At 36.6% G+C, this 12,882-nt stretch overlaps 1 protein-coding gene across 1 annotated transcript; it reads left to right on the top strand.

Moving 5' to 3' along the window:
- The first annotated feature begins 2,985 nt into the window (after positions 1–2,985).
- LOC121408355 (retinol dehydrogenase 12-like) lies at positions 2,986–10,349 on the top strand. Its single transcript, XM_041599799.1, has 5 exons — positions 2,986–3,325; positions 3,677–3,973; positions 6,705–6,947; positions 8,852–9,157; positions 9,479–10,349. Exons 2-5 carry the CDS (start codon positions 3,787–3,789, stop codon positions 9,742–9,744), a joined length of 1,002 nt encoding a protein of 333 aa, XP_041455733.1. The 5' UTR covers positions 2,986–3,325; positions 3,677–3,786; the 3' UTR covers positions 9,745–10,349.
- The last annotated feature ends 2,533 nt before the right edge of the window (positions 10,350–12,882 follow it).

Raw genomic sequence — 12,882 nt, 5'->3', positions numbered from 1 at the left:
AATGATCCTGTTTCGAATCAACCTATTACGTTAGACTTGTACTGTGAGTTAAATGAGAGCCACCCTCTTTTATTCTTTCTTCACACTTTAGTTGTTGGGGCCAAGCCAAGAGATTAATTTCAAAACATTTAGCCCGGACTTTTTGTTTTAGATTCATTTTTTTTTTTTTTTTTTTTTTTTTTTTTTTTGGGGGGGGTTTACGGATCCGGACAGATTGAATATTGATATTGACCCCTATGTCTTAGTGTATTTTCTTCTTACATATTTAGGCCTAGATCATTCTTTCTTTTCTGACTCCACTTCCCCTTCACTAACTAAAAAGAACGGCAAATCAAGAGAATAATATTTTGTGTCAGTCACCCCCACCATGAAAAGGCCTATACCCCAATTCCGCTAATTTGTAGCTAATTTATATTATGATTAAATTTCTGCAGGTCGTTGAAAATAATGGGCACAAATTTAATACAAAATAACTAAATGATAATTCATAAATGAAATGAAATGATATGAAAATAAGGAAATTTTATATGTATACGGAACATTCGATATTTTGCAATGAACAACACTAGCAAAACTTTATTATTCAGATATATAAGGAGCTGAGGATTTTTTTTTTATCAAATTTATTCGCATTTGAAATACTAATTTGATAAATGTTTTTGATCTGCAATAGAATTTATGAAAATAGGAGACACCAAAGTATTTCACTGACTTAAATTGATAGATATTATCAATAAACTCTTTATTAAACGAACTTTTCCCTTCCTTCCAAACGGTGCTAAAAAGTAGGTTACCCACGGGACGGGTCCATGATTGTTAGGGGTGACCCCTAAAAGATGGGGCCCGCTTTTGTCTTCAAAATATTTCCAAGGCACCAAACAAAAAAGTCACAACTCCAATCACACCCCCACTATTTCAAGTGAGAGGGCACTAAGCGGGTATTTTGTCCAAGGGATATTTCCTGATCCGAACCATAATCTCTGACAGTGGCGTACCTAGGATTTTCCACAGGGGAGGCAAATTCGTCCGCCAAATATTTTGACAAGCAAAAAAAAAAGGGAGGGGGTCTTCAACCACAAATAAAGGATTTCGTACCAGAAAAAAAAATTGACAAGCAAAGAAAGAAAAAAAGGTCTTCAACCACAAAAAATAGGATTTCGTAGCCGAAAAAAAAAATTGACAAGCAAAAAAAGGGGGTCTTTAAGTTCAAAGGAGCGGGCAAAGATTAGTTGTGACTCGTTAGGGGGCAGGGATACGTCCCTTGCATGGGTTGTGACTCGTCAGGGGGCAGTCTGCCCCTCTGCCTCCCCCCCCCCTCCGTCGTCCGTAGGTACGCTAGTGATCTGTGGGGTTTGAGGGGCCATCCCATGACCCCTTTTTTCCCCTTTCTTTTATTTCATTTTTTATTTTTGCTTGTTGGGGATATACATTTTTGGAGACGCCAGAAAATTGTCCTCTCTGGCCCATCTTTTGTTTGAATCCTTGGATCCGCCCTCTGCTCAGCATAATCTGTCATATAAGATTTTGGCAACTTTCATCACATCACGTGATCAAAAGAGAAAAGAATTTCTTAAAATTCCAAGTTTCAGGAGGTCTAACCTTTTCCGTTCTGGATCAGTAAGCCTTGATCGTTCGTATCGATTCGCAGACGACACACGGAGAGGCATAAATATATCACTGACAGATTTCCCGCCCAAATAAAAGACGATATTAAAGGATGCAACGTCCCACGTTTGCAATTGTCTTCATTATATACATCGATCATCTTCATGATCCTGAATTGTACCATTATGAGGAAGGGAGGATATAGAAATAGTAACGGTCTAGTCTGAAATTTGTTTAGATTTCAAAATAATTAAACCTTCTTCAGAATATCATTTTGATCACTTATTTGAATTTTATTATTCAGTGACACTATTTTTTATCATTTTGATTTGTTTCAATGTGTAAACAATAGTGGCGAGTGTTTATGGAAACGTATACATGAGGTAACTTAGGAAAAAATGATATAAGTCTCTACGTTGAGTGATACGACCACGTATAAAATATATAGACAAATGGACCACCACCCACGCTTGAAAATATGTGGAATCAGAGGCACCGGAAACAAATGGGGGTAATGAGGGGGGGGGGGGTGGACAGCCCCCTACCCCCGAACAAAAAGAGAGACAAAACGCGCGTACCCCCCATGCGTAATGAGAAAAACTAAAGGGACCAGAGAGCAAAATGTTCTTAAAATTGCGAGCGTACGAAGAGAACAAGCAAAAATTATATTCTTTTGAATACAAAAACCTATTTTTGTGATATATTATTACATATCGTTACTTCATCATTAAAACATATTTCACCCCTTTTCCTTTCTTTTTTCTTTCTATCCCTCTTTTTTCTTGGTTTTTAAATTTATAGGGGGTCCATGTCCCCGATAGCAAGCCCTCACTGGTACCACGGACCTACCACAACATGCCGATACGCATTAGTGCCCCCCCCCCCCCCTCCACCCGGAAGATGAAAAGGGACACAGAAGAAGAAGAACAAGAAGAAGAAGAAGAATTGGAAACGGGAAAAGTTTAACAGACAAAGGGGCGAGAACTGGTAAATATCAAAACTTTCAGGTCACTCATGACTTGTTTTATATGATTTATAAGGAACAGGATTGTGTGTGGAAACATAAATTCGTGAAAACATCACCGCGCAAGTTTGTCTACCATCTCAGCGTTTCTCAAAATATTATTCCACAACATAAATCAAATCACATTGACGCACGCCATCTTCCGACAGTAATTTTTCAGCTAGAAAAAAAAGTGTCAGGATTGTCTGGAAAATACCCCTACCTGCAGACAGTTAATCAACTCGCCCAAACGTCACAATGAAACTATCTGACTATCGACCAATGGGCGGTGTGTTTATGCCGTGACATCATATCTTGTGGGCGGAGTTTCTCCTTACGCTCGTAAAAAATGTTCGCTATTCTCCCTAACCGGAGAAACTCGTTCCTCAGATCAGTGGACGTGCAGTAGTCGTCCAGTCGAGTCACATGTTGATGGTTGATTCGCGAGAGAAATAAGTCAAGGAGAAATCGCCTGTTCACAAAAATAAAAATATTCATATTTTTTTTTCAATTTCGAAATTTGCGAGAAGATAAAGACTCATTTAATTTGCGACCAAAACGAAAATATTTATAGACATTTGCATTTTGTCTCAAACTATTGGAGTTCAATTCTTAACTCTTTTCCTTGCCGCCGCGAACGCTTTTTTTTTGGATGCCTGGATAAATCAATTGGATAATTATCATCTTCGATTTGATTTCAGCATTTTTGACTCACAGGTAAGCATCATTCATAATGTACGAGTATAAACTGACTCCCCGGTCCCGAGTATAGTTGATTACTAGGGACATTAAATCATTCCAAATTCAAATTCTCTCGTAAGCATACATCATCATTAATGATTTAAGGAAAAATGATGATGTTCTTCCTTTTTGCTTTTTAATTCAGTGTTTAGCGTGATATTTTCAGTTCCCCAGAAGGTTGGTTTCCCACTAGGCAGTAAGGGTGAAAAATTGTCTTAATAATCTTGTTTTTCCAAGCGGAACTTTTTATGTTCTTTGTGTATTATTTTACGATTAAATTCAGCAATCATTAATGTCAGTTTTTAATTTTCATGTTCATGTTTACAGGGGGTTAATTTTCATCATCGTCAGGTGCTCCCTGCCCGTCATCATCCTCTCCAACCCTCCATTATCCCAATCTTCGTAGCCAGAGTCATCGTCGTCATCGTCGTGTTACCATGATCAGTTTAAGTACATTGAGCTTGGAGCGGGTGCCCGACTTCGGTCAGCGTGGGGACCTCGAGTGGACGACCATCGGCCTGATGATGGTGGTGCTCGTGGTCGCTCTCTATTACTATGTGGTGAAGGTCGCTGATAGGTGCTCGTGTCCCAAGCGATTGGATGGGAAGACGGTTATCGTGACAGGTAAGAATTATGATGACAATGGAATAGAGTTTATTTTTCAGACATGGAATCTTCCTTCAAATCATCTCTCATAATGATACACTGCAAAAACTGTGATGTTAACCGGTGTACTTAGAGGACCACACCAGTTATTTTACAACCGGTTATTTTCACCGGTGGTGTTAGTTTTACACATATAGGTGTTATTACAACACCTTTTGTTGTTACATTTACACTCTTTGGTGTTATGTTTAATCTCTAGGGTGTAAATTTAACACCTCAGGGTGTGGTCCTCTATTAACACCAATTGGTGTCAGTTTTAACACCACAGTTTTTACAGTGTATCATTATAATTATCATTCTTAATCAATTCGAATATTTGTAATAATATTGAATGGCACAGACATACCCAACATATTTCAATTACTATTTAATCAATGGCATACTTTTGTTATTGTTATTGTAATTTTTCAATTTTTTGAATAAACGAAACAAACAACTACCAATAAGCGAGGTTTTGGAGATTACAATCAAATCTAATATAATGACATTCTTTTCATATATTTGCAAACTTTCAAAGCTGAAACCAGTTACTCGGTCATATCACTATAAAGTGAAAATCAACTGGGGCAGGATGTTGGTCGAATTGATTATTTTACTGAAAGAATAGTCTCCTTGCTTATTATACTGCTATTCAAGATATTGATTGTGTGAACAATATATGCCAATTTAGCCAAGACAATAGCGACAAGGACTGTCACCTGTCTATCCTCCGATGTTAAAACATTTTCACATCAAATGATTTGATATCAGAATGTCTAGTGTGACTATTTCTTTCTATAGCCTTGCAAGATATCGTAATTTAGGACCGATTAGACAGTAGTTTATCCTTGACTTTTTTAGAGGTTAAACTGGTTATCAAAAGAGCAAGAAATGGATAGTTATCAGTGTGAAGAACTTGTTGTTTAGATAACAAAGGCCATAGGTTATTGGTATCATAAGTCATATCCATCCCCCATCAAGGATTGTGGTATTTATGGATGTTCATGACGACGATAAACTACAAAATGTCACGATTATGCATGTAGGGTTCAAGCTGAATCAAGCATATGTAGGGACATCAACTTTAGGTGTGAAGGAAAACATTTTTTGGTTAAAAAGACAAGGATATAGCTAACACATTATAAAAATACATTTGGTTGGTCAATTACCATTATGAACCTTAATAAAGATATTGAGCGTAGTACAAGACAGTGTTGGGGATTTAAACTATACTTTAAACGCTTGGTATATAGCTTCATACTGACTTGTTAATTGGTTAAAACTTTTCTGAGGTGCAGAATGTTTTTGATGATAAAAACTTCGTGGAAAGAAATAATAATGTGGAGAAAGATGAAACTAAAGTTGGATAAAACTCTTTATTGATTCACATTTCTAGAAAAAAAAATCTGCATGGTTAGCATCAAAATTATTATTTTGTAAATGCAATACGAATGAGACACAATCATAAACTGTATCGAAGTATAAATTTGACGGTTGCTTATTCAATGTATGAAAATGATGATCATGATCATTAATTTTCTCTCCATGGGAAAATCTTCAGGCGTGTGACGTCTTCTACCAGCTATATTGGATGAGGGGGTCACTGGTTACCCCTATCTTTTGTTAAGTGGGCCTTTGTTATCTTCATCAAAGTACCGCATTGATCCTATAGTTGGTATATTGCTCTGTTTGATTTGACGAACGAGAGATTTTGTTAGAGTTTAACAAAGACAGGTATTATGTGGTGTCAGGAGAAATTGCCAACTAATCTTTCAATAACGGTGCCTTCATTTTGAACAAGTTCGGTCTTGTTTTTTTTTAACAATCACCTGTGTAAAGTTTAGTCTTCCTATTTTACCACGCTATTCAAGTAATCAAGTGACCAATCATGATGATGATGATGATGATGATGATGATGATGATGATGATGATGATGATGGACGATGATGATGATGATGACAATGATAGTGATGAAGAAGACGTAGATTCTGGAATTTAAAAACTAATATATCTGTATAAAAACTGATCCACCGCTTTTTACATAACGTGAGAACTGTTTTGTAATTATTTAATAAAATCATGAAATTTTATAACAAAATCTGATACTATACGTCTCAAGTCATTTTCAGAGGTATCCTTATTTTTTGGAATCATGCCTTCCTGGATTATCATTTTACTACACTTACACCATTGCATGGCATGATAGACTGGTACATTGCTTACAATTAAATTGTTTTATCTTTATACAATAACTATGAATTTCATTATCTTGTTGGTTTATTTTGTGTGTTTCGCTTGCCTTGTTTATTCTGCTTCTATGTCTTGTACCTCATTTGTACCTTACTTTTCCATAATTCTTTTTCGGAGGAATCTGCTGTAAAGCAGTTTAGTAACTGAACCGGACTACCCTCCACCATGAATTTTGCAAGTGATAAAACATGAACAGATAAATAACAAATAAATAAATACTATTTCTTTTACCTCGATTTACCTTATTCTATATACCATTTCTTATACTTCATTGTAGTTAATGTGCTTGAAGACAAAATATATTCCCATTAAATATTATTGAATAAATTACTCAATACCGTATAGCCCTATACCTTTTTTATAATACAATATGAAATGCTCATTGGACAGTTGTAAATATTAGGTATCATAGTAAGCTATAAATTTTTTCTCCTATTTCGAATATTTGTTTTCACTACAGGAGCTAACACGGGGATTGGCAAGGAAACTGCGCGGGACCTAGCCCGACGAGGAGCCCGTGTCATCCTGGCATGTCGCGATGCTGAACGGGGCCGAGAAGCGGAAAAGGATATTCGAATGAGTACGGGAAATGATGACGTGATCTTCATGAAACTGAACCTCGCCAGTTTTGATTCTATTCGCCATTTTGCCCAGGAGTTCAACAATACCGAAGAGAGATTGGATATTCTTATCAACAATGCAGGTGAGATGGGTTATCTTTTTATGGGCCTATACCACATTCATTACATGAATGGCCGTGCGCCACCACCAATCACCCTTAACAAAGTCTGATCATAATTTCTTATATGAATAAATGACTTTGATTATGACAATGCAGCATGTGGACAAGGATACCTCAAAAATTGATAGGCGTTAATGGGTAGATAAAAATGGACCCCTGTGTTTGTGTCTAGTTTTTATCAACAGGTTTTACCCAACCTTTTCTAAAAACAATCACTATAATTATATCAGGAGTTTAAAGATGGAGATGAAAGAACAAAAGTTGTCATTTCAAGTTCCTGAATGCTAAAGAGTATTAGGAGTTAAGGCATGGAAATCAGTTAAAAATGACTTTTGTCAATTTGAAATAAGTTTCATCGGAGGAAATGAAACAAATATTACCTCAAATTCAAACCTTAACCTTTTAGCGGTGACACGTGAAGGCAAGGCAATCAACGACTTGATTTGCTAACCGATGAAGAAGTTCCAATAGCACAAATAAAAAGTTTTCCCGCCCAAACTCAAGGTCAAGTAAAAAGTGCAGGAAGCGATCGTCTGCATGCTCAGCTCTCCTGGTTTTCATCATATACCCAATGGACACAGTAAAACGTGGTCTAACCCTGCTCCCTAAAACATTATTGATTTCAAAACATGATCTTCGATCTTTTGATGCAATCGAGATAAATGTCAAGATTAATCATTGTCCTTTTGCTCGTTTCGATTATGAACGACGTTGAAGACCGTAAACTGCTGGAGTCGTTTAGAGTTTTCTGTCAAAAGTTGAAATTGACTTCCTTGTCATTTGTCCTTGAACTTTTAGTAATTCCCAGGTATCATCGATTTCAGGCCTGTAGAAAAGTTAGATTCTTTGTATTTGTGAATGGACCTTTTCTCTTTTGTCCCTAATCTTCACCATAATTATTTAGAATAAAATGCAAACAAAACAATCGCATTAATATTTGAGTTCTCTAATATTCAGTTCAATCATCAGCACTTGTTCAACATGGTCAAGTACAATAAGGCCATCAAATTAATTATTTTGGATAACTCATTCATTGACCTTTATCATTTAGACTTTAAGCCTAAGAATTCAATGATTTGACCTACTTAATCTTATTCCCATAAACAATTTTAATAAATTTATAATCAATATCACTTATTTAGAACACATTGACCGTGGTCTTTTTGTGTTCATATTACATAAAAGACTGTAAAAAACTTATATAAAGTTATTTTCTATTTGACCTAATTTTGATAATCTGTAACAAGAACGAGCAAACCGCTTCCTTTAAAGATCTTTAAATCAAGACCTATTACCTGGTATTTTTTAAATGGACCTTATTTTGGTAATTGAATTGTGGAATAACGAATCCTTACAATGCAATTTGATGAATAGTTTTTATTGACCAAGAGCCAAGCTATTTACACACATTAAGAACCAAATTTTTTTTTCTGATCTTGAATTATTTATCGATTCAATTATTTTTTTCATATCGCGTTTCGACAGTGTGCACTGATATTCTCTTTCATTAACGTTAATAAATGGAAATAGATCATTATGGGTCACTATAATTTGCTTAACTAGCCAAGCTTTTCTATAAAAGTCAGTATGTATCATGGCCTGTATTTGTAAGTCCTTTTCATATCATTAACTTCACTTAATTGAACAAGACAAATGTCGTTTGGATGCTTTGTAGCTTTACTACGGCGTAACTTCTCGAAAATATTAAAATCAGTTTTCAAAATGGTAAATGGAAAGGCATGAAAGGGGTATACCAATTGATAAAGAAGAAAACCAAAATAATCAATCATATTTGACGAGCAACATTCAATTCATAATATTAGTGGGGATTTTTTTTATCACATTTTGTTCTCTCACTTCTGCAGGCGTGATCAATGACGGCTCGTTGCGCACCGAGGAGGGACATGAACTCGTCTTCGGCGTCAATCACCTCGGTCATTTCCTTCTGACCAACATCCTCTTGGACAAACTTCAGAAGTGTGCGCCATCCAGGGTCGTCAACGTCTCCTCCGACGCCTACATGTTCGGCAAGCTCGACCTCGAGCATCTGGCGATCAACGATGGTCGGGTGAAATCGTATGCGAGGAGCAAGCTAGCAAATGTGCTTTTCACCAGGCAGCTTGCCGCCAACATGGCCGGCACAGGAGTCGTCAGTTTTAGCCTACACCCAGGTGAGGATCGAAGGCAATTATTACCTTACAGGCTCGAAATAAGACATTTATTTTGTTTACAAAGGAAGTTTAATTCCGAAAGTGTTGTTTTCTATTTATTTTTTTAATTGATTTCTTTCAACATAATATGTGACTGAAACAAACACAATTTTTGACAAACTCGTATCATTTTGATAAGCACAGGAAGTTTCAGAGAGAAAAAATGACTTCATACGGTTCCTATCTCATTATCTTTTTGTTTTACATGTTATTAAAAACTACATAGTGCTAACATTCAAGAAAAAGCTAATGAAGATAAATCGAATATGATTCTCATTTCAGGCTCAGTCAATACGGACATCAAGCGAAACTGGGCGGGCTGGCTGCGGGCACTCGCCCCTCTTATCTCCTTCTTCTTCCTCAAATCAGTCAAGGAGGGTGCCCAGACATCCATCCACTGTGCAGTATCGGACGATATCTTGGATCAATCTGGAGAGTTCTTCAAGGGATGTCAGGTCCAGAAGCTCACCAGGACGGCAAGGGATCAAGGCCTGGCCAAGAAGCTATGGGATGTCAGTCTAGAGATGACGGGGCTTCAGAGCTCGTGATCGTCGTATTTCTGGTCGACCGCGGGAGCGATCAAGACATTCGAAATCTAATTTATTCCAGTCGTAAAGACATAAGGTGCTGTATGAGAGTTTGATCCATGGTTTGATCAACCACGCACATGCTATACATTACTGAACAAAAACCGGAGGCCTTGCGGATTGAAATGTTACTTGGAGTGTTGGAAGTTTGATGAAAATGAATTCTGAATTATTTAACATGGACAAATGGAATGAACTTGGCATTATCATTAAAACTCAAAAGATTACCAAGTAAATCAGAAGTGACAAAGCGAGATTGTTCATCTTTATTGCGTCAAGGTTTATTGTTTTTTAACTTTTCAGTTCCTTTGCCATGCCAGTGCGATTTATTTCCTTGATACCTATCGTGTCTATAAATGATGGACACTGGAACAGTTCTGCTGTCGTGTACTACCCGGACAAGCTTAAACGCAGACGTGACAGATTCCCTGTCGCTCGCTATGACGTCATGATTTATGTCTCTTTGTCCGTAACATGTTGATGTTCATAATTCATCGAACACATCGCCACATTAATTATTTATCAATGCGAAATGTGTGTAGAGCCATTTCCAGATAGTACAATAACTTTCAAGGAAAAATATTGACGGTATAAAAAAAATGGTCAATAGAAAACGATGACGGTTTGGTCGACATTCAAATTATTCCATGGCAATTGTATTCGACTTTTCGGGGTATTTATGCAACATCTTATTTTGAATGAGTTAGCTTGGATTTATTCATCATAATTTCGAAGATTTGATATTATGTTTCATTCCATTAATCTTTTATTTATATAAAGGTACACGGTTAAGATAATGTAGGCTTATAATTATATTTTCTCAGTTATGGGGGTGTCAAAAGAGCATTGGTGTTCCCTACTGAACAACATATTCTGCAAATATTTCTGATAACACCAAATTCAAATAAGTCAATGTTTTTTAAGATATTATGTACATTGAACAAACTATGGTTTCATTTCATATTCTACCAGGAAACATAGAATTTGTCAGAGTTCTGACCATTTCATTTGCCCTTCTCGAGAACACATACCCCTTGATGGGAACTACCCCCTACCCCCCACCCCCCCCCCCCCGCCCCCCAAAAAGTCCACCAATGACGTACGTGACATGTGTCAAGGGTTAACTCAGTAGCACCCCATTAGCCTATTGTCGTCACAATTGGTAACGAGTTTAAGGGCTTCTCAACAATTAAATAGAAACATTTGTAATGTCCATTACTATTGCATGGAATTGAAAAACGTAAATTATCACATTACGCAAAACATGAGACGGCAAGTCTAATTTATGCACCACATGTGTGATATTGTGCTAGGAGCAGACATGTTTCCTCCGGCCTATATATTTTAAAACAGTATATTCAGATTAGATACCGGGGGCAGTTTTTCTCATTGGGTAAAGGGGCAATTTTGAGCGGATCGGGTGGAAAATTTAAGCTTATTTGTAAAAAAAAATAGAATAAGCTCCTAGCTTTTGTAAATGAATCAAGTGAGCCTTCCATCCGCGAAATTCCATGAAATGTTTGGGAGTGTACGAACTGTGCAAACATTATTTTGTTCATGATCGATGTGAGATCAGGGGAGCGTTTCATGAAAGGATTTTATCCGACAAGTCCTGTTTTATCCGACAGTTACCATAGTAACAGTGCCTCTCAGCCAATCAGAATCAGGGAAAGTTTTCAGGTCTGACAACTTGTCGGACGGGGGGGGGGGGGGTCCGAGGAGGAAGGGGATCAAGAAGGTTATAGACCGATATATCAGTCAACCGCACTTTGAACTGAAATAGGCCTACCATAATCAGCTAGTTTTAGTATTATTTGTAAGATTTGTATTCTTCATTATAGAATCACAAGTTAATTTTTTGTTACGACCAAAAAAAAATCTTTCATTTCAACAACTTTTTTCTTAATATTGGTTAATGACCTACGATGTCTGACTTTGTAAATCAGAGTGACCCGTTCTCATTTAGTCAATATTTAACGAGTCCAATGTTGCAAATGTGTTCTCTACCCGCAGTGATATCCGAAATGCACGGTTTTCATTTTCCCTTTTCACGTTTGGCTACTCGAATCTTTCTCATCGTTTTACATGTATATGCGAATTTATCTCGACAGTATTTTATTTACGATTGGTGCCTCAGTCTGATTCTATTCAAACGTCTTTGATTATGTATTTAAATTATTACAATGCGTCGATGCTTGACAATGTCAGTCATACGTTGATAAATTAAAAAAACTAAGATATTCCATTGTGGTACTCCATTGAAATTGACCATGTTAAACATAACGTGCCTATCTATTTAAGTGTGGTGAAATTAATTCTTGTTTTTGTGTCTGTCCACTTGTTTCTAAAGGATATTTTTACATTCTATTTTTGCTACAACTGCTATTTGTGAGCTTTATAAAATGTTGAGGCTTTGCGCTTCGCTTTATGTATAGTATTGTATAAATTAATATTTGTATTCAATAAATTATTTCCTACAAAATTAAATATAAATATATGTTGTGGCCTTTTAATCATTGAAGAGAAGTACATTTAGAATGAAGAAGCTTACATTATCTTGAGATATATATTTTAAGATGGATCATATTCTATATAGCATTTGTCATGATCGGAAGTTTACATGATGATGATAGGTATTTTTGACACCATTTATACCTCCCTCTGTAGTGACATTTTCATGGTTTTAGGCAAATAAATGATGAAAAGAAGTATTGGGAGGTGGGGTAGGGGGGTACTAACCAGATGCCAAAAACTCATCAGTTTCGCCCGTCTGTAGTAGTATGGTATATAATATAACGCTTTTGAACAGACAGAATAGACAGGAAGAAAAGATAATCTCAATCGGATTTGATCAGTCACTCGGTCGCTGGATTATTGATTGAAAAATCATACGGTATAACATTCTCTTATGCAACTTTTGTAAGGGGCCGTAGTTATAGTTCGATTTAATGTCACCGTGAATAAAGGTGCAGAATCATGGTTTTTGAGAAACAGAATGAGAAATTGGAGTAGATAAAGAGTGCGAAAAATGAAAAGGAGAGAAAGAGGTTGAGGGAAACCAAGTGAGAGGGAGGGGTGGGTGAGATAGATGGGACGTGT

The sequence above is a fragment of the Lytechinus variegatus genome, chromosome 2, assembly GCF_018143015.1.
Source record: "Lytechinus variegatus isolate NC3 chromosome 2, Lvar_3.0, whole genome shotgun sequence".
In the NCBI taxonomy this organism is placed as follows: domain Eukaryota; kingdom Metazoa; phylum Echinodermata; class Echinoidea; order Temnopleuroida; family Toxopneustidae; genus Lytechinus; species Lytechinus variegatus.
Note: the sequence above shows the minus strand (reverse complement) of the source record. Positions and strands in the feature narration are given on the sequence as shown.

Excerpts from the sequence above, each read along its gene's own strand:
- LOC121408355 (XM_041599799.1), top strand. The coding sequence starts at position 3,787 with ATGATCAGTTTAAGTACATTGAGCTTGGAGCGGGTGCCCGACTTCGGT. Across the intron at positions 6,948-8,851 it reads TATTCTTATCAACAATGCAG|GCGTGATCAATGACGGCTCG; the intron begins GTGAGATGGGTT and ends TCACTTCTGCAG. Across the intron at positions 9,158-9,478 it reads CAGTTTTAGCCTACACCCAG|GCTCAGTCAATACGGACATC; the intron begins GTGAGGATCGAA and ends TTCTCATTTCAG.